Source organism: Schistocerca gregaria, chromosome 4 (assembly GCF_023897955.1).
Source record: "Schistocerca gregaria isolate iqSchGreg1 chromosome 4, iqSchGreg1.2, whole genome shotgun sequence".
In the NCBI taxonomy this organism is placed as follows: domain Eukaryota; kingdom Metazoa; phylum Arthropoda; class Insecta; order Orthoptera; family Acrididae; genus Schistocerca; species Schistocerca gregaria.
Window position 1 is genome coordinate 524,375,591 of NC_064923.1, and position 22,912 is coordinate 524,398,502.

General features: G+C 43.1%; 1 protein-coding gene across 1 annotated transcript in view; it reads left to right on the plus strand.

The window, feature by feature from the left end:
* LOC126268032 (uncharacterized) overlaps positions 1-22,912 on the plus strand; it is a 107,329-nt gene that overhangs the window by 41,921 nt on the left and 42,496 nt on the right. Inside the window, exon 3 of the mRNA XM_049973455.1 lies at positions 2,292-2,419. Coding sequence (XP_049829412.1) covers positions 2,336-2,419 — 84 coding nt within the window. The 5' untranslated portion in view covers positions 2,292-2,335. The remainder of the gene's footprint in view (positions 1-2,291; positions 2,420-22,912) is intronic.

Genomic DNA, 22,912 nt, shown 5'->3' on the forward strand with positions numbered 1-22,912 from the left:
GACGGACGGACTCGACTAATGTCTGAAGTAGTGGTCAAGGGAACTGACACCATGAATCCCTCAGCGCTGTCCATAAATCCGTAAGAGTACGAGGAGGCATCCCTGATACAAAGTTCATGTCTGGGTTATGTGGTGGCCAGCGGAAGTGTTATACCCAGAAGAGTGTTCCTGGAGCCACTCGTTAGCAATTCTGGACGTGTATGGTGTCATTTTGTCCTGCTGGAATTGCCCAAGTCCGTCGGAATGCACAATGAATGGATTCAGGTGTATCCATGGGGTCATGAAGTTGTCTCCATACCCACACATGTCCATCCGCTTGAAATGAGACTAATCCAACGGAGCAACATGTTTCCCATCATCAACAGCCTAATGTCGGTGTTGGTGGGCCTAAGCGAAGCGTAAAGCTTTGTTGTCGTGCAGTCATCAACACGACTGAGGTTTCAACTCCGAAAGCCCATTCAATAATGTTTCGTTGAATGGTTCTCACGCTCACACTTTTTGATGGCCCAGCATTTAAATCTGCAGCAATCTGCGGAAGACTTTGACTTCTGTAACATTGAACGATTGTTGGTTGGCTCAAATGGCTCTGAACACCATGGGACTTAATTTCTGAGGTCATCAGTCCTCTAGAACTTAGAACTACTTAAACTAACTAACCTAATGACATCACACACATCCATGCCCGAGGCAGGATTCGAACCTGCGACCGCAGCGGTCGCGCGGTTCCTGACTGTAACGCCTAGAACCACTCGGCCACTCCTGCCGGCTCAGTCGTAGTTGGTCCCGTTCTTGCAGGATCTTTTTCCGGCCGCAGGATGTCGGAGGTTTGATGTTTTACCGGATTCCTGATATTCACTGTACACTCGTGAAATTGGTGTAGTCGAAAATCCCCACTCTAGCGCTACCTCAGAGATGCTCTGTGCAATCGTTCGTGCACTGATTATAACAACACGTTCAAACTTACTTAAATCTTGATAAGCTACCACTGTATCAGCAGTCACCGATCTAAAAACTGCGCCAGTCACTTGTCTTATATTGACGTTGCCGAACGCAGCGCCGTATTCTGCCTGTTTACATATCTCTCTACTTGAATATTCATGCCTACACCAGACTCTTTAGCGCTTCAGTGTATTTCACAATTGGTTGTTCGTTGGTTTTTATAGAGCCCGGAAACAATTTCATCTTTATTCATAATAATCAATGCGAATCAAAGATGATAACCATGTGAACAATTTGACAGTGCGCGAAAGATCACTGCTGCACCAGCTCTAATAATTCTGGTTGACGGAAACTCATGAATAGAAACATGATACATTACACTACTTACCAGATTAAGGTATGTAACATTCCACGCACCGACTGGAAGAACATTCAGTTTGTTTTGCCTAATGACGTCATCCTCCTGACTAGCCCCAGTACGGGGATCCTGCTATCCCCTTGTAAGTTTTTATTGCTCCAGTAAATGGTTGGAGAAAGACAAGGACAAAAACGTTCCAACAGAAATCATTTTGTGGACAATCACTCCTACTGGCATCGTTTTTTAACAGTGTTCAACCAGACAATAGTACTGTCGGTTATCTTGAACGCAATCATCTGCAGAAAGAATAATTTCAGCTCTCGAATGTTAGTACTACAGTAGAATGTCATACTCAGAACACATTTTGTACAGAATGTCTTGTGACGTGGTTCATACCAAAAAACGTAATGACATTATTTGATCTATATGTAGTCGAGTTCTTAGTGCGCTTTCGTGTGCAAAATTGCAAACTTCTCCCACAGATCAGGTACGGTGACGCTAAAATTGTTTATTGCACTTCACCAATGTTGACATTCCTCAGGTGTGTTTCGCATAAGACTGCAGTTCCAATGCTAGGCGAAGACGCGCAGTTGTGAGACACAGCTTTCGCAGTACGAAGGAGCAAGATTATCTTTCTGTCACTTAAAGTGAATGCCATAACTGTTTATTCACCGAAGACTAGGGGAATTTCTTTCCCCAACTTCGTCCAAGACGAGCTAATCCTCCATCTCTAGTGATCCCTAAACGGAATGAAAATGGAGGGGAGTTATACGTTAACGTCTCAGCAACAGCGAGGTCGTTGGGAATAAAGCTGTAGTTCAACTGAATGAGGTTGAAGAATTCCTCCGTGACCAATTAAACCGCTGTACCAGGACTCCAAGTGATTACTGTATGATGCGAAGTTTTCAGAGGGCAGTCCTCATATTCTCCTTGTCCTGAAACTTTTAATCATCATTAGCAAGCAGTTTTGTCACAGATATTTCTTGTGTTCCAGGACTCATATTGGACCAGACGACTGGACCTCCACAGCGACAGAAGATGTCGTCCAAATGGTGCGCAATGTCTGTGACAGCTTCTCTTACGCTGATGGTTGGAATGGTTTTGGCAAACGCCGAATTACCGGTACACAGCTCCATTCTACAAACTTATTCTTAAACACAGAGTACTCTCTCCAGAGAGAGCGCTGTCTATGGTTGGACAAATCGTACCGTCTATCTCCTTTTTAGAATACCATTCTAGATAGAACGTGGAAAATAGTAGTTCTTGAGAATTAAGTTCCGATGCTATGTTCACAGCAAATGCATTACGATACTTATGAGCATTAGTGATGGAAATGATAATTGAAAACTCGATGTATTATTATTTGTCCTTTTATTACGTTCCTCGTTTCTAAAGCAAGACGTTCCAAACAGTTCACACTCCAAATGTTACTTTTCCTGACTACTGTTTCACTGGCGCTTCTCCAAAGCTTCTTTAGCGGTCGCGCGTTTCCAAAGTATAGCTCCTAGGATCGCTTGGCCACCTCACCGGTAGTTGCTAATATTCTGTCACGTACCAATCGGGTTCTGCATACTATCCCACAAATGACACTTATGAAAGTAGAAGATAACACTCCTCGTAAAGGTGGCCTCATGTGTGAATGGGATGGATGACACAAATCCTGGAATCGCGGTTGCCTGGTGAAGAAAAAACTTCTCCCTATGTGGAAAGTCTGTCGTCAGTAAACCCTGCACACGCTGTCAGTGATACGGGCAGTAACAAGTGTCATGGAGAATTTTCCACACGGTCGTCTGGCTTACCCTCTACTGGCTGGCCAAATGTCTGGTACTGACATGGCGGTCACCTCCACAGTGTTAAATAGATTTCCCTCCAAGTCTGATGTCCGAAAATTTTGTGTACGTACTTCCAAATGGCAAAACATTGTTCCAAAGTTTGAATGCTGTGGTTGTTATCGCCGGCGATAGGTCGCCTCTTACAAAGTTACTGCCCGCCGCCCCTAGCCACTGGCCTTTCCGTTACTAAACACCATGTCGGCAAGTTCTTGCTTCGAATACGTGTACAACGCCGTATCACATCCGCTAGAAGGTAAGTCAGCGAGAGAAGTGAATCGGACACAACATTATCAATGACTATGGCAGCAGAAGGTGCTTGGGCATGACGTATGAAGAACATTACCACCCTCTTGGAGGAAACCATGCATACTGTGACTGAGGCTGCATGGCACAGAGCGTATTAGGTCGCATTCACTGTAACAAAGTATGATTGAATTAATGGTGTCTAGCATGGAAATAATGCATTTCCGGACAAAAGTTCATTAGACCTTTTTTGTTCCGTATCCTCTGAACGATCAGTCCCTATAGTTTGTGCACGGTGTAAACAATCACCCTGTATAAAAGTATATGCATTTAAGAATGAAAGTTTCCTTATCACTGGCAGGACATTTTTATTTTTATATATTCATTATATTTCTGTACCATATTTCCCACAGGGGCTCAAAAATGTGATCAATATGAACGAAACTTTGCAAGTTATACGATTTGACCACTATTACCTCTGGAATATAACGAAAAAAAGAACACAACGAATACCCACACACGTCAGCAGTGGTAGCATATGATTTGCCGACGAACACAGTATTGCACTCGATAAAGACTGTGCCAGACAACGAGCTCCTGTAATAAAAGAGGTGACCGAAATTAATGAAGACGGTAGCTTGTACTTCAGTGACAGTTCGGGACAAGGCTATTTCGACATGCAGCGGGAGCTGGACGAAGCCATTGCCTTATTTAACAATGTACAGAGCACCACTGACGTCACAGCTGCCATCAAGGCTATATACGGAGGAGGTCATCGATTTCATGACCGAGAAGTACGAGTGAAAGCGATGAAAACTTGTGGCTATGCACCTACCTGATGTAACTGGAGATTCGGCAACACTTTATTAATTCATATAGTCGCCGGATGACGTGTTCGTACTCTTTCATAGAATTTTATAGACTTTTTTTAGTCTCGACTTTTTTCTAATTGCAAATGACAGTCACATTAACAGATTATCTTCATCCGTTCTCAACTTTACTGTCACAATTACTCGGGTGGGTTAGAACTTATTACTGTTTTTGATGACCGCTTGTCATGCACCAAAGTAGTTAACTACAACATGTACTCTTTTCATACCCACTCCAGGCTATATCATCATGTTGTTGTTGATGTAATCCTGACATGAGGGCGGAAGCAAGTTAAGATACAGATTTGCTGTTTATGCCAGCTGACGACGAAACGAGAGTGGTAAAGATCTTAAAGTGAAGTGAAGTGTGTGGACTCGACGCTATTCTTTTACACTGGAGATTCTAGGGTGTTCAGAGTAGCTTGCTCATCCTCGTATTCCAGCAATCAGCTATACATTTTAATTATTTTCAGTACCTTCATTTGACGAAATGCGAGATGTTTCGTGTGTGTGCGTGTGTGTGTGCACGCGCGCACGAGTGTGTGTGTGACTGCACGCGTATTTTTAGAGCGTCTTTCTGTTTTTAAGTGCCGTTGAAGATTTACTATTTTGCGGCTTCTATCCACACTCGTCTTGTGAAATTTTAGTACGGGTACTAAAGATTTCACTGTCGTGCGCCAACACCAACATATTTTCATGCCTAGAGCAACACTTTTGTTTCCCTTAGGTTTCTTATTCATCTTATTTGTGCGATTACCATGACTTTCTTTAATTCGTTCTTTAGTTGTTTTGACTTTAACCAAAATCGATCCAGTTTCAAAGGAATGCTTTTCGGCTGTCTTCTCTTCCTGGTTGTTTCCACATATCTTACGTGCTTTACCTCCTCTGGAACCAACACAAGATACCTGTGTTTAGTGTTTTCGTAATTGAAAATATTCCTGACTATGTTACAGGCGCTGTAGTAGGGAACGTATCTTCGCTGTTTCTAAGCCAGGTGACATTGTTTCCGTAGTTTACTGTCAAAGATAAGTTGACTTTGTCAGACTTATAGAGCCCACCTTTCTCACGTACATAAAACTTATTTTGCATGGTTGCTGCATCAACGGTTCTTCGGCTAAGGTGCCTCTTCTGGTGCTAAGTGTATCAACGGCATAGCCTCCAATATCCTCCGAGGATGTATACCCAGCCACCAGACGATGGAGCTACGTTTCATTTTATAGTGTCTCCCGGGAGAGTAATGTTAATGTCAGAAACCTAATCACTGACGTAACGCTCTTTATCATCACTTCAGAAAAGTATACAATATCGACAGAAGTAAGTAACTACTCCTGGATAATGAAGGCCCTCTGCAGCGGAGAGGCGAGTAAAATGGCAGAAGCCTTTACACGCTTTGTTTCTTAAACACGGTCTCCCACGACAAACTGTTTACCTTCCGAGCAATGTGAGGATGCTCAAGGAAATAGGTTTCCACAGTTCCAGTATTTGTAGTTGACTTTACTTAGACTACAATATATTGGACTAAATCAGCGCCTGCCTCTCAAACAGCCCCGTGTATTGGAGCTATACTTTTTGAAATTCACTATGTGCTTTGTGTTTTAGTGAGATGTATTATATCTAGTGCTGGATTTGTAATCACATTTTGACTAACGTGAGCATAGTCTTTCACTTAAACCGGTCGGTGAATAAAATACAGCACAAGTCAGCATTTGTGTTATGCACTTTTTTAAAAGGACTACATACATATTGTTGCAGCATGAAAATAATGTTCTTTGTTGTACGTGTTTCAAAAAAATACGATTATGATCCAGCAAGTACTACTGGGGAGTCTCCGTGTGTTTCATGGGTGTAGAAAGAAGAAAATAACATTATTCGAGTGAGTTCGCGATATGTGTTTCGAATGGTTCGCAAGACAGACCGTTAGTCCCGCAAAGTAAAGGACTTTTTCTTCACTTTTCTATTTTCGGTTTAGAACACACCTGTAAAGTTACAGGATCCGTGGATCACTAAATAAAATTCGTGGAAGATTGCGTTCTTCGTGGGTTTAGAGATCAAAGAAAGATTTATCTAGGGGATCAAAAACTGAGAAGCAGGCGCATTAAATGCTGTACGAGGTGGAAACGTCGGTCAAGATTAAAATTAAAAATTGTGCATCAGCTTAAATTGATATTACACAAGAAGAAAACAACCATAAATAAAGAAGAGCACGAAATGATAAAAAAAACATAAATTATAGATGGTAACATTGGAGAATTTATGACTGCGATGAAATTGTAACACTATTCAAATGATTTAGGAACACAATATTTCTGTACGCTAAATACTGAAAACAGAAGTGACAATAATAATATCAATTCGGTCGATTTTCAACAGAGTCTAATACTCCTGTACATTTTCTGAAATAAAGAATGTGCTGGTAAGCAGCAGTAAAAAGTTATTTCCTCTCCCGGGAAAAGAGTGGTAACAGAGAGAAAGCGCTTAATCACTTTAGGCAGCTGAATCGAATAACACAGCAGATTTTTCGACGCTAGCAATAATTAGATACTGTAATCCAACGTACTGAGGGAACAATCAGCTGAATATATATAAACACTGATATCCTCTTCTTGATTAAATTTAAACAAAAATGAACCATTTCAGTAATACACCACAAAAGCATTTCAACAATCTCAAACAGTTAGAGACTGGTTCATAAGCGGTGTGCCGAGAGAATCGCATTTCAACATTTGTCTCCCACCAGAAGCGAAAATACCTTGAAGAACTACAGTCTACATAAAAAAAATTACCACAATATCGCTTTCTGCACAAACATTGTATTATTATTTTTATCTAGTGAGATTTCCTCATTACAGAGATTTCTCTTCAACAGTATACCAATACACTAGAAACTTATTACATATGTTTTCAACACAATTTCCTCAAAATTTAGCTGCAGGTATTTCGATCTTTTGTACGGTCTTCATCTGCATCAGATCTTCTCATTGTTATCTGCACATTTTGGACCAAGGGATTCTTCGTCTCTTTTTCCCCCTGATTTCTCGCTCCTGTATCATTTTTGTGTTATTCTTTACCCCATTATTCTTACTTGTCCGTCCGCCGTAATTATCTTTGATCCATTACATTACATATTACTTCTTCCACTTCCATTATTTTTCGTGTTGCTTTCTTGCTCTTTCCTTGAGATTCCCGCTAATATTCTCCGGATATTCATCATTAATACATTCAGTCTGTTTACGTTTCTCTGATTTGTTGTACATGTCTCTGCTCCATAAAGGACTATACTCTCTATTATCGACATGAATATGAGTCCCGTTGTTCTCTGTCTCACACTTCCACTCTTTATACTGAACTGAGTACCCCAATGATCCCGTTTCCATAACTAAATTTTTTATTAATTCTAAATCTTAATTTCCCTCTTTTCCTAAAATTGACGCCAGGAGGCAAATATTCTCAACCTTTTCTGATTTTTCCCCCTACATGTACTGTTCATCCAGATCATTTGAAGGATTCCTTAATAAGTACCCACTTCATTGTGTTATCTGTTTTCCCTCTGCGGCTAATTTGCATCTGGATCACGGGGTCCCAGGTTCGATTACCGGCCGGGTTGGGGATTTTTTCTGCCCCGGAGCAGGGGTATTTGCGTTGTCCTCATCATCATCATCATTCGTGACAGTGGCTAGATGGGACAGTGTAAAAAAAAATTGGACTGTGCAATAATTGGGTCTTTGCACGGGCGCTGAAGACCGCGCAGTTGTGCGCCCCACAAGCAAAACATCATCATCATCATCTCTGGCTAACAGTCTTTCCTCAAACATAACATAATTTACTACCTAATGTTTAGTGCATAATCGTAAGTGCGCTGCGAAGTGGGCTCGATCTGTCAGTACAGACTGTCTGTTTTGCCTTCACACGTCCTCACTTCAATAGTTCACTTGCTGTCCAGGAGAAAATAAACATTGATTTTTACTATTAAAAACAGTCTTGATCACGATTTATTTATCAAGGTGACCGGTTTGGACCACTACTCTGGTCATCTTCCGACCATTGAGCAGGAACCTCTTTCTGTTGCGGAATCACATAATAAACATTGATGGGTTGTGAAATTGCAGTGTCTGTGTAGTTCTTAATTACGATGCAGCGTTCCTTCGAACAAGGCACAGCGGTGACTACAGCTGTTATGAGACACATGAAATGTATTTTCAGTTGCTGATATGGACAACCATCAGCTGTATAATGGAATGACGACAATGAAAATTTGTGCCGGACAGGGACTCAATTTCCCGCTTACGGCGATAAGCGGAAAATCCGGGTTCCATTATACAGCTGATGGTTGTCCTCATTTGCAACTGAGAATACATTTCATGTATTTCAGGCTTGCTTGCGCCAGGCGTACTTGGAGGTACTAACCAACCTAAAAGCACAATACTCGTAAAAGCTATAATTATTAGTCTGCAAACGAAGTAAATACTGATGTAATGTGGTGGTGCTTGCTGTTCTCAATTATCAATAGAAATATCTGCACTTACCCTTAATACCCTGTGTAATTTGCGTCCTTTCCAGCTTGTATTACGATGATTGGGTCATCAGCAAACTAGTAATGGAGCAAAGACGTTGTATCTGCAATCTCTGATTCTATAAACTAATATTTACGTCACCATTTGCCGAGACTAATATCTGCATACATTTTGAATAGCACTGGCGACAGGAGTAGCCATTGCTTGAAGAGTTTCACGTCAAATATTTGCGTCTTTGCTGATATTTGTTTTATGGGCATTAAGGCCATGATCCAAGACATAATTCTAAAGTATCGTCTTCCGGTGCTGTCAGCAGTAATATATCAAGCACTGCGACCAGGGAACCATCAAATTAATTTATCTGAAACTGTGGTTTCAGCAAAATCTAATCATTACTTTGCTAGTATATACGGAGAGGCATCAGAAATTCGAAAACAGAAAAAAGACCTTAAGAGAAAAGAAAAATGATATAAACTAGTGTGTCTTAGTGCCAAATACTTCCCGACTACTAGCTCCATAACTTACGAGTACGTTGGCGCGACCCCGTGATTTAGACAGCTGTCTGTTGACGTCACGAACGGGCACTTGCGTGGATACATGTAAACAGTTCGGCTTGCTGAGCTTATTTGAGACTGAAACTGCTTTATAGATTGTTCAAGTTTCTGACGATGTCTCCGACACTGGAAGACGAAACGTTAATAGAGAATATGCCTTTGACCACGACCTTGTGCCCGTAAAACAAGTTTCTTTTTTCCTTTTCACGAGGGCATGTTGAAAAGTAATGCTACTAGTTTATTTTTTTTTATTTCTCTGTCTCTCTGCCTCTATCTCCTTCTCTCTTACTCTGTTTAATATTCGCGCTTCACCGACGCAACTTAGCAAACCTCTGCCGCTAGAGGACTCCGAATTATAGCGCGCAACAAGATTTACGTAAGACTGTTGAGTCAGCTGCAGCTATGAACCCATTCCAAGTAATTTCAGTACATACAGCAGACTTATTTGACTTTAAAGCTGTTGCTGAAACATTGTTGTCAACGCAGGCGTGTAAGGTCTCCAAATGCAGTGTCAGCAAAGTGACTCATACTCATTTCTCATTAAGAGTTCTAAAAATTCTTACTCTGAAACAGAAGAATGGAAAAAAGAGAAAAGACTCTGGCAGATGAATGCCATGCCCTGCATCATCAGAAAGACCAGCTGTGATGATCAATTACAAGACAGAAAGATCTGTTGACGATGTTTCCATTTTTCCCTTACTATCACGGTGAGTTCTAGTGTAAACATTGCAACATCTATTTTGAAAAATAGGGTTGTACAGGTAACAGAACTACGTACTGACACTCTTTTTTCTTGAATTTTATTTTGTTATTCTCTTGTAAACAATTTAAGATACGAGAATTAGGTTTTATTGACTACAGTTCCACCAGTTAAAACGCTACCTCTATATTTCTGTACCTGTGTTACCAGACGTGAATTGTAATGCTACAGTATTAATTCCACTTGAATGAAAAACGTCCTTTCAAACGCTTAAGACTCAGTCAGTTAAATGAACTTCATAAATCATTTATTTTGTAGCTTGTCTTCCTACTTTTTTCAATGATTAGGTGGGCAGAATAGTTATATGGTATCATAAAGCCACCTCAAATATTTGGATACGTCTAATGTTATGTACAAAAAGAGATAAATTGTTTTAGGGTTCAGTATCAATTTACATATTATTTATGCTATATACTACGCTCTAGCCTCTCTTGGTGGTATAAGAACTTCAAGCTTCTAATTCAATGCAATCAAACAATACAGCCATTTATATCACCCGTGGATCCACTCATCAAATCCTACAGGGTACTTCATAGACTTAGAACCACGAAATTTGGCAAGAAGCAAGGTTATTCGGTACAAGTACAGAAAAAAAATGCGAAGATTGTAATTTGTAGCTATATCACATAAAAAGCTTTTTTTTTTTACCATTTGTTTTCCGTCTGTCTGTTAAAACCCGTTATTCCCAGTAACTGGTAGAGGTGTGGAAGTGAAATTTATAGAAGTTTATGTCAAATCTACTATGTGATCAAAAGTATCCGGACACCCCCCCCCCCCCCAAATATGTTTTTCATATTAGGTACATTGTGCTGCCACCCAATGGCTGGTTCTCCATCTCAGTGACCTCAGTAGTCATTAGACACCGTAAGAGAGCAAACTCACTTGATGAACTAACTAGATACGTAAGGTTTGCATGGGACCTTCAACGAGCGAGTCCTACGCGCACTTTACCGTTTTTCTTTTATTTTTATCTTTTTAAATTGACAAATGTGAGACTTGCCACTTAGAACGTTTGATATATCCAGTTTTCTACTATTTTATACAAGGTATTTTAAATTCTCTTCCTCTGCATATCTGGTGCAGACTCTATGACACCGAAGCGTAATTTAGTATGAGGCTTTGTCCCACGAGACGTCTTTAGTGACGACTGACAAACAGCGTATCGCTGTGCCGAATTTCAACGAAAGGGATAAACAGATTTTTTTTCATACCTGGGAATAACCGAAGGTGTTACTTCGACGAAAAAGCTCTAAATGAAACGATTTGAAAATTCCCAAATTTCAAGTCTTATTCTCATTACAAGTGGAGCGCAGTAACGCATCTGGAAATGTGAAACGTCAACCACGACCTGCAACAAATGATGATGCCCAAGTAGGTGTTTTAGCAGCTGTCGCGGCTAATCCCCACATTAGTAGCAGAAAAATTGCGCGACAATCGGGAATCTCATCAAACGTCGGTGTTGAGAATGCTACATCAACATCCGAAGTACTCTCCAGAAGAGCAGCATACAGACGCATGGCCTCATTTCAGTCGCAGCACATTACAAGAAAACTGTTAAAAAAATTATCATTCGCACCAAGACTTAAACATGCTACACAATTTGCATTCAGTGAGATTTCGACGAATACTAAGCGGATAAAAATTAGAAGTGCACTCGAACAAACTACAGATTGAGGACATTCGTATTAACAGACGAGTTCTTAAATTAGTTCACAGATAATATAGTCAAGTACCCTCATTATTTGTGGTGCATGGACGCAATTTAGATGAAGAACAAATACACTCCTGGAAATGGAAAAAAGAACACATTGACACCGGTGTGTCAGACCCACCATACTTGCTCCGGACACTGCGAGAGGGCTGTACAAGCAATGATCACACGCATGGCACAGCGGACACACCAGGAACCGCGGTGTTGGCCGTCGAATGGCGCTAGCTGCGCAGAATTTGTGCACCGCCGCCGTCAGTGTCAGCCAGTTTGCCGTTGCATACGGAGCTCCATCGCAGTCTTTAACACTGGTAGCATGCCGCGACAGCGTGGACGTGAACCGTATGTGCAGTTGACGGACTTTGAGCGAGGGCGTATAGTGGGCATGTGGGAGGCCGGGAGGACGTACCACCGAATTTCTCAACACGTGGGGCGTGAGGTCTCCACAGTACATCGATGTTGTCGCCAGTGGTCGGCGGAAGGTGCACGTGCCCGTCGACCTGGGACCGGACCGCAGCGACGCACGGAAGCACGCCAAGACCGTAGGATCCTACGCAGTGCCGTAGGGGACCGCACCGCCACTTCCCAGCAAATTAGGGACACTGTTGCTCCTGGGGTATCGGCGAGGACCATTCGCAACCATCTCCATGAAGCTGGGCTACGGTCCCGCACACCGTTAGGCCGTCTTCCGCTCACGCCCCAACATCGTGCAGCCCGCCTCCAGTGGTGTCGCGACAGGCGTGAATGGAGGGACGAATGGAGACATGTCGTCTTCAGCGATGAGAGTCGCTTCTGCCTTGGTGCCAATGATGGTCGTATGTGTGTTTGGCACCGTGGAGGTGAGCGCCACAATCAGGACTGCATACGACCGAGGCACACAGGGCCAACACCCGGCATCATGGTGTGGGGAGCGATCTCCTACACTGGCCGTACACCTCTGGTGATCGTCGAGGGGACACTGAATAGCGCACGGTACATCCAAACCGTCATCGAACCCATCGTTCTACCATTCCTAGACCGGCAAGGGAACTTGCTGTTCCAACAGGACAATGCACGTCCGTATGTATCCCGTGCCACCCAGCGTGCTCTAGAAGGTGTAAGTCAACTACCCTGGCCAGCAAGATCTCCGGATCTGTCCCCCATTGAGCATGTTTGGGACTGGATGAAGCTTCGTCTCACGCGGTCTGCACGTCCAGCACGAACGCTGGTCCAACTGAGGCGCCAGGTGGAAATGGCATGGCAAGCCGTTCCACAGGACTACATCCAGCATCTATACGATCGTCTCCATGGGAGAATAGCAGCCTGCATTGCTGCGAAAGGTGGATATACACTGTACTAGTGCCGACATTGTGCATGCTCTGTTGCCTGTGTCTATGTGCCTGTGGTTCTGTCAGTGTGATCATGTGATGTATCTGACCCCAGGAATGTGTCAATAAAGTTCCCCCTTCCTGGGACAATGAATACATGGTGTTCTTATTTCAATTTCCAGGAGTGTATGTCGGCAAGACGTGTATAAGGAGAAGTCAAACGACAACAGGCTGATGGAACAGAAATTAAACAGTTTATTATTTTAAAACTAATAGCGATAACTGTTAACGTCGTCAATCCCTTCAAGGAAAACTGTTTGTGGTTGCCTTCGGAACTGTGATTTCACCTAGTCGTGCATCTCCGCATCCGAAGCAAATCGACGACCATGATCGTCTCACTTCAGGGCTCACATGTTACCAAGGCTGTTCGAGTGTGCTTCAGAAGTTTCGCTGGGAAGCCCTCACACGTCCTCGTACAGCCTCGCTTTCTGCTCATGCGATTTCCACATGTTTGGTGCCCAGGTGAAACACTTTCATGGCTATTGATTTTCTTCGGAAGAATAGATTCACTCCTGGGTACAATCATAGTTCCGTACTCAACCAAGAACATTTTCCCTCAAATGCTTTGGCACCTTTGTTTCACAATGGAGTAAATGTATGAACAGTTACGATTACCCAGGTATGAAATAACAGTTTACTGACTTTTTTCCATGTCTCGCTTTCGTGTGGCTGCCACTTATAGCACTTTTGTAATATTACTGCGGGACCAAGTGCCGTTTTATGGAGGATGAAGTCTAATTCTCCAAATTTTTCATCTTTAAATAAGTTGTAAATAAGATTCGAGCTGGTAGAAACTCGTGGAGTGCAGTCGGAAGAATCGATCACAGTGCCGTCACATGATATCGAAAAGACTTCAATGCTATAAAAAAAAAAAAAAAAAACAAAAAAAGAAAGACCATTACGTCACGCAAAAGGCACCGCCCAGAAGCTTATAAAGATATATCTGCTTTCTATCGTCCAGTGTGGTCTTCGCACGCAGTGTTTGTCTACAGTAAGCAGTGGTAGTTGCCTCTGGCGCTCTTGTATCTGTCACCTACTGCTGAATAAACAGGTTGCTCCTTTTACGACGCAGGTGCCATACATCGCATCTTGCAACGCCTGAAATCAAATACGTTTCCAGTTTCTCATCTCCTAAGTATCCCACGAATACTTTTGATCCGTACCTACAATCTTTTAATATCCGGTTTCAAGGGCAGAATTACTGATACGTTGTTAAAAACACATGGGAGTGCCACTAACATCAGGGAACTGGCAGTTGAGAGAAGTGAGCGGGTGAGTGTTTTAGAAGATTTATTATAGCTTACTATGTAAACCACATACAGCGTTTGCATGAATCTTATGTGTTAACTATTTTCAAACGATATCTTATTCATTTTTGTTAATCAAAACCGTTCTCAACTTCCCAGTTGACGAACCATTTTAAGACGCACTGTTTGTGGTAAGCTGAGAGATAAACATGAGTCAGTCTTAGTTTCGGCACACATTATTGATGACTCCGATATCAGGGAAAAGCCGAATAGTTAAGTCCTTCGAAATCTGAAAAACTGTTTCAGGTTGCAACATGGTCATGTACCAAGAAACAAGTATTGTTTTCTCATTTGAAAGTGTTGCAGCCGCGTAAATCTTGTCAATACTGCGTTCAGTACTCTATTTATTACGTAGTTGCTGTACTGCATACCACCAATCAGAAAGTGAAATTAAATTACGAAAAACCACCATCAGACCAGATACAAGTTAAAAATACTATATGTCACAACTAATACAAATTACCATTTTAGAGACTCAGTGCATTTGCAAATATAACGTGTTCAGCGATGAGAAAAACCTGACGCTTCGAGGTGAGGTACAAGGCGGTCCACGACTGACGAAGTGTGGCTTCACTGCCCATACGTTATGTAACTTGTTTTAAAATCACACAGACTTTTACTCAGCACAAAACATTTTGGCTGAGTACTTAAAATATCCTAGAAATGGCTTCACAATATTATACAGCACTTAAATGTGTAGAAGTATTAATATTTACAACCGCTTCACAATACGTCCTGTCTCACAACGACACTCTCTGCTACTATTTTACAATTCACTGTGTTTATTCTGATTATGGTGATAAGTATACTCCTCTGGTAATTTATCTCTCTCCACATAACTGCAGGAAATGAATATATTTCTTAAACACTTAAACGCTAAAGAAACTGTTATAGGCATGCGTATTCCAATGCAGAGATACGTAAACAGGCAGAATACGGCGTTGCCGTTGGCAATGCCTCTAAAAGACAAGTGACTGGTGCAGTTTGTAGATCGGTTACTGCTGCTAGGAAGGCAGGTTATCAAGATTTAAGTGAGGTTGAACGATGTGACGCAGCATCTCCGACGCAGCGATGAAGTGGGGATTTTTCCGTACGACAGTTTCACGAGTGTACGGTGAATATCAGGAGCACGAAAAAAATAATAAAAATTCTGACATCGCTGTGGTCGAAAAATGATCCTGCAAGTACGGGACCAACGACGACTGAAGAGAATCGTTCGACGTGACAGAAGGGCAACCCTTCCACAAATTGCTGCAGATTTCAATGCTGGGCCATCAATAAGCGCCACCGTGAGAACCATTCAACGAAACATCATCGATATCGGCTTTCGGAACCGATGGCCCAGTTGTGTACCCTTGATGACTGCACGACACAACGCTTTACGCTTCGCCTAGGCCCGCCAACACCGACAATGGACTGTTGACGACTGGAAACATGTTGCTCGGTTGGACGAGTCTCGTTTCAAATTGTATCGAGCGAATGGAGGCAGTCTGGACCCTGCGTGTCAGCAAGCGACTGTTCAAGCTAATGGAGGCTCTGTAATGGTGTGGGGCGTGTGCAGTTGGACTGATATGGTACACCTGATGCGTCTAGATACGACTGTGACAGTGACACATACGTACGCATCCTGTCTGATCACCTGTATCCATTCACGTCCATTGTGCATTCCGACGGACTTGCCCAATTTCCGCAGGAAAGTGCGACACCTCATACGTCCAGAACTGCTACAGAGTGGTTCCAGGAACACTCTTTTGAGTTTAAACACTTCCGTTGATAAGCAAACCCCCCAGACATGGACACTATGGAGCATATCTGGGATGTCATGCAACGTGCTGTTCAGAAGAGATCACCAAGCCTTCGTACTCTTATGGGTCTATGGACATCCCTACGGGATTCATCGTGTTTATTCCATCCAGATATTAGTTGAGTCCATGCCGTGTCATGTTGCGGCACTTCTATGTGCTCGCGGGGACCATACCCGATAATAGGCTGGTGTACTAGTTTCTTTGGTTCTTCATTGTATCTTGAACACAACTTTTGAACGAAAACTAAGCATGACCTTATGTGTATGAAACAATCTGTAATGTGTTCTTGTTATAGCACCCGATGTGCAGGTATTCTACCATCGTAATGCTTTCAAGGAGGTTGGTCGAACAGGAGCACACTTCCGTATATTTGCATGATTGACGTCAGTCTGTTAAGAGTTATCGAACACGTTTTGTTCTCGCGTATACGTCGCTACTGGTGACCGAAAATATCCTTAGTAGCAGTGGTCGCTAAACTATGGCCCGAATGCAGTATTCGGTCGGCCTATGATTCTCAGAAGTAATTTATACAATATGCATCTAGCAACTAACAACAGAATCAGCAGCAACTCGGATACATGAGCCTTTAAACTGTTTGTTTGATAATTCTCGAATTGGTCGGCTCTTGCAATCTTTGGAATTGTGTAGTTAATGTTTTTATGAAAGCCGGATGATCACAAGATTCATAAATTCTACACACCTACGTCAAAAGTCATTTTGTTGCCACTTTCCCCAGCGATTTTAGAAACTATGATGGAATATTATCTATCCCTCCTGCCTTATTTGATTTTAAGTTCTCCAGAGCGTCATCACACAATTTCTCTCCATCAAAGAGGTCTTCAATGTATTCTTTCCACCTATCCGCTATGTATTTAACATTGGTATTCTGATTGCACTCTCATTGTTACCGCCCCTGCCTTTAGTTTCAGCGTCGGTTGTTTTGACTTCTCTGTATGGTGAGTCAGTCCTTCTGACAATCATTTACTTTTCTATTTCTTCACATTTTTCATGTAGCCATTTCGTCTTAACTTCCCTGCATTTCCTACTTATTTCATTCTTCAGTGACCTGTAATAGTGTGTTCCTGAATTTCCCTGAATATTTTTGTACCTGCTGTTTTCGTCGATCAACTGATCAACTGAAGTATTGCTTTTGTTACCCATGGTTTCTTCTCAGTTACTATCTTTATACCTGTTTTGTCTATTCTACTTCTGTGATTGCCCTTTCTGAGATGTCCATTCCTCTTGGAGTGGCAGCGCGGTTTGAGGCGCCATGTCACGAATTGTACAACCTCTCCCGCCAGAGTATCGAGTCCTCCCTCGGGCATGGATGTGTGTGTTGTTCTTGACATAAGTTACTTTCATATAGTTTAAGTAGTGTGTTAGTCGAGGAACCAATTGCCTCGGCATTTTGGTCCCTTAGGAATTCACAAACATTCGAACATTTCTTCAAGTTTGCTGCCTTTTGAGCTATTCATTACTGCTGTATCTATAACCTTAGAGAACGCCAAGCGCATCTCGTCACTCCCTAGTACTTCCTTATCCCACTTCTTTGTGTATTGTTTCTTCCTGACTAATCTCTTAAACCTCAGCCTACTCTTCATCACTACTACGTTGTGATGTGAGCCTGTATCTGCTACAGTATCTGATTTCGGAATCTCTGCCTGACCATGATGTTATCTTCCCGGCCTTTTCCAAGTACACGTCCTCCTCTTGTGAATCTTGAAAAGGGAATTCGCTGTTACTAGATGAGATTTATTACAGAACTCAGTTAGTCTTTTCTCCCTCTCATTGCCTGTCCCAAGCCCATATTCTCTGATAACCGTATCTTGTACTCCTTCTCCTACCACTTCAGTCTAGTCCTCCTTGACTATTAGATTTTCATATCCCTTTATGTACTGTATTACCCTTTCAATATCCTCATACATTTTCTCTACATAGTTTCACGCTCAGCTCGTGACATGGGCATGTATACCTGAACTATCGTCGTCGTTGTTGGTTTTCTGTCGCTTCTGATAAGAAGAACCCTTTCAATGAAATGTTCACAGTAACACTCTCTCTGCCAAACCTTCCTATTCATATAGAATCCTACATACGTTACACTATTTTCTGTTGCTGTTGGTATACCCGTATACTCATCTGACCAGAAATCCTTGTCTCCCTGGCATTACACTTCACTGACCCCAACTGTATCATTTCCCTTTCCAGATTTTGTAGCTTCCCTACCACGTTCAAACTTTTGACATTCCACGTCCCAACTCGTAGAATATTACCCTTTTGTTGGTCATTCGATGTTTTTATTATGGTCATCCTCCTCTCCCATCCCCCATCCATTGGCGGTCTCCTCCCAGAAATCGGGTATCCGAATGCGGGACTACCATGGACTGTTCATGAATCTTTTGCCAAAGGAAAAATCATCGTGACACATGATGTCAATTACAGGTCAAATGTCATGTGGATACATATTATGTGCCCTTCATACAGTGATTTCCATTGCCTTCTGTGGATTCTTTCGCCTTTAGGGGCAGTTTCCTAAGCCAAGGGCAAAAGAGTGCCCTGAATCTCCGTTCGCTCGTTTGCCTTCTTTAACAAGGCGGTCGGCTGAATGAGGAGTGACTTCTTATGCCAGAAGCCTTCCGCCGCCAGCTGCTTTTTATTACAAAGGGCAGCTGTCCCTCTGACCGAACATGCTGAGCTACTGTACCGACTACCCCTAGATCACGAGTGCACCTAACAGTAAGAAACAAAAATACTTACAGGGGGAGTGATATTTTAATTCGCCCTTGATTTTAATTGAGTTAGTGAATTCGGCCGAGAGCTAAGTAAACTTTGTCGCTTACCTTACAGACAGAGGGGTAAGTAGCGCGCCCACTAGAAGCTGATGAACAGAAGGAAAATCATGTGTCAGTTTTCACGAAGTTTAAGGATCGGCTTCATTCGTACCCAGACTTCATGTCGAGCGTTGTACTGGAAATGAACCTCGTTTCTATAGGTATGTCTCTATGATGAGAGAGTTCCCAACGGAAAACCAGTGAATCTCCTCGTCCTGTAAAAGGAACGTCGTTTAAAATCAAATATCAAAGTCATGGTCGTCGTTTCCTATTTCGATATTTAGGACGCAGTGTGATCAGAGTTTGTTCCCAGGGAACCAATCGTAAACGTAAAATTGTAAAAGGGCGTGCTACAATCTTTGAGAAACAATGTAAGAAGAAAGATGGCCCAATGGCTTCCCTCTTCATCACGGCAAGGCGCCGTGCCACACTTTGCTTCTCATTCGCACGTTTTTGGCCAGAAAGGTGTACCTGTATGGCCACATACGTCTTAACAGACTTAACACCGTATGACTTCTTGCTCTTCCCAAAAATTAAAACCGAAATTAAGGAAAACCGTTTTGACGCAATTCCAGACACTGACATGCTCACTAGAGAGCAGCTTAACGCTCTTCTAAAACATGCCTTCCGGAAATGCTTCCAGTCAGGGATTCAGAGTTGGGATAAGTGCATTTCTAGCCACAGACAGTATTTTGAAGGAGATTAAAACAAATTCCATGTATTCTTATTAACTTATCTGTAATAAAACAGTTCACTGTATTTTGTGACCACACCTCCTACATGAAAATGCACCGAAATTTAGGATTTCTGAAATTTCAGAGCACTTTGAAGCCCTGACGTACTTACTCACTGACTGTAAACGTCGTATCAAGAACGATCTCTTCCTGATAACCTTCCTCCATTCGATTTGTATGAGAGTTGGCCAAGTGGAAACGTCTCTAGCTGGAGTACAGCATTGCACAAAGAATCTACTAATGATATTCCATATAGGTCTGTTCAACGGGTAACGTGTAGGGCGAATTTGCATGTGGGAGACATTGGTCTCCAATCATTTGCGAAGGTTACATATACATCCCATGATACACGTGTCCATGCATTGTCATGTGGAAATATGTACGAGTTGAAATTGCATGTTGTATCGGATGTTGACCCAAACTGCAACATTTTGCTTTTGTTTGCTAAGCAGTTCATCAGTCCGTATATTAGACTGCACTCACCACAATGTCGTCCAACACTTATAAAAGCGTCACTGCGGAGCAACTTGAAGCTGGAATAGTCCGCAAAATCTACATTCCGCCAATCGGCACGCAAGCAACTGCGTTCAGTTGTCTACTTCAATATGAGGTGGTTGTTCGTTTCCGCACGATGAAAGCCAACGCTACCCAGTGAATTCCACCAGTGCAGCCAGCAACGCACAGTTTTAATTGTCGGCGAGGGGGCATCACATCGCTGGTAGTCATCTAGTGTTAAACAGCCGTGTCCGCGCTTTGAAGGAAAGTCCGAAATAGCAAGTGGTCATTCCGTGCTACGGTAGCAGGCAATTCCCTTCCATCCATTTGTGTCGCACATGAACCTCCGTCGTACCTCGTACTAGCAGGAATTCAGATAATTCAGATGTTCTGCCCTTTGCAGAGAACAGGGGATCCAGACATACTTTCAATATATATATATATATATATATATATATATATTCCTGGGGTCAGATACATCACACGATCACACTGACAGAACCACAGGAACATAGACACAGGCAACAGAGCATGCACAATGTCGGCACTAATACAGTGTATATCCTCCTTTCGCAGCAATGCAGGCTGCTATTCTCCCATGGATACGATCGTAGAGATGCTGGACGTAGTCCTGTGGAACGGCTTGCCATGCCATTTCCACCTGGCGCCTCAGTTGGACCAGCGTTCGTGCTGGACGTGCAGACCGCGTGAGACGACGCATCTTCTAGTCCCGAACATGCTCAATGGGGGACAGATCCGGAGATCTTGCTGGCCAGGGTAGTTGACTTACACCTTCTAGAGCACGTTGGGTGGCACGGAATACATCGGACGTGCATTGTCCTGTTGGAACACCAAGTTCCCTTGCCGGTCTAGGAATGGTAGAACGATGGGTTCGATGACGGTTTGGATGTACTGTGCACTATTCAGTGTCCCTTCGACGATCACCAGAGGTGTACTGCCAGTGTAGGAGATCGCTCCCCACACCATGATGCCGGGTGTTGGCCCTGTGTGCCTCGGTCGTATGCAGTCCTGATTGTGGCGCTCACCTGCACGGCGCCAAACACGCATACGACCATCATTCGCACCAAGGCAGAAGCGACTCTCATCGCTGAAGACGACACGTCTCCATTCGTCCCTCCATTCACGCCTGTCGCGACACCACTGGAGTCGGGCTGCACGATGTTGGGGCGTGAGCGGAAGACGGCCTAACGGTGTGTGGGACCGTAGCCCAGCTTCATGGAGACGGTTGCGAATGGTCCTCGCCGATACCCCAGGAGCAACAGTGTCCCTAATTTGCTGGGAAGTGGCGGTGCGGTCCCCTACGGCACTGCGTAGGATCCTACGGTCTTGGCGTGCATCCGTGCGTGCTGCGGTGCGGTCCCAGGTCGACGGGCACGTGCACCTTCCGCCGACCACTGGCGACAACATCGATGTACTGTGGAGACCTCACGCCCCACGTGTTGAGCAATTCGGCGGTACGTCCACCCGGCCTCCCGCATGCCCACTATACGCCCTCGCTCAAAGTCCGTCAACTGCACATACGGTTCACGTCCACGCTGTCGCGGCATGCTACCAGTGTTAAAGACTGCGATGGAGCTCCGTATGCCACGGCAAACTGGCTGACACTGACGGCGGCGGTGCACAAATGGTGCGCAGCTAGCGCCATTCGACGGTCAACACCGCGGTTCCTGGTGTGTCCGCTGTGCCGTGCGTGTGATCATTGCTTGTACAGCCCTCTCGCAGTGTCCGGAGCAAGTATGGTGGGTCTGACACACCGGTGTCAATGTGTTCTTTTTTCCATTTCCAGGAGTATATATATATATATATATATATATATATATATATATATATATATATATATATATACACCGCGTCCTTAAAGAAATGCAGGTATGCAAAGATACGACCGGAATATTCAGGGATATGACAAGACCAATCATTCGCAGAAAAAAAACAACAAAAAAAACATGGGATCTACATATCATACCTTAGGCGCTATGAGTACTTCCTCATCTTCGATACTGTAAAACACATCTCTACCACGAACCCTTTGCATTCTATATTTTGGAAGGTAGTATTATCGATCAAAACCAGAAATAATTGTCTGGCATACGTTAAGCGCTAGGAGTGCTCGATAAGTTGAAGAGATGTGTTTCACAGTAACAAAAACGAATAAGCGCTCATCGCTCTTCAGTAATGTATATTACAACCCACTTTTACCAGACTTTATTTGCTTCGATTGGTCTTTTCTGTTATATCCACGAACACTGACCATTCCTCCTGGAAGACCACGTAGATCAAAATGTCTCACTGTAAGCACAACTTCATGTAGTGTGGTCGTCATTGGATTCGACGTCAGAATGAACAACCAGAAAGCATGCATACAACACACGATATTTGATATAAACTAACGAGGAGGATGTGTCTGTGCTCTGTAGGCCAATCAGTGTACTACTGCAAGTACACATTTTAACGAACAACGTGGTAGAAATAACACTTCTTTAAATTTATCGAGTCCGTGGTCCCCACCAAGAAGAAATCAGTCAACTTGCTTTCACATTTTGTCTTCACTTGATGTCTTTACAGTGACTGAGCTTAGCGT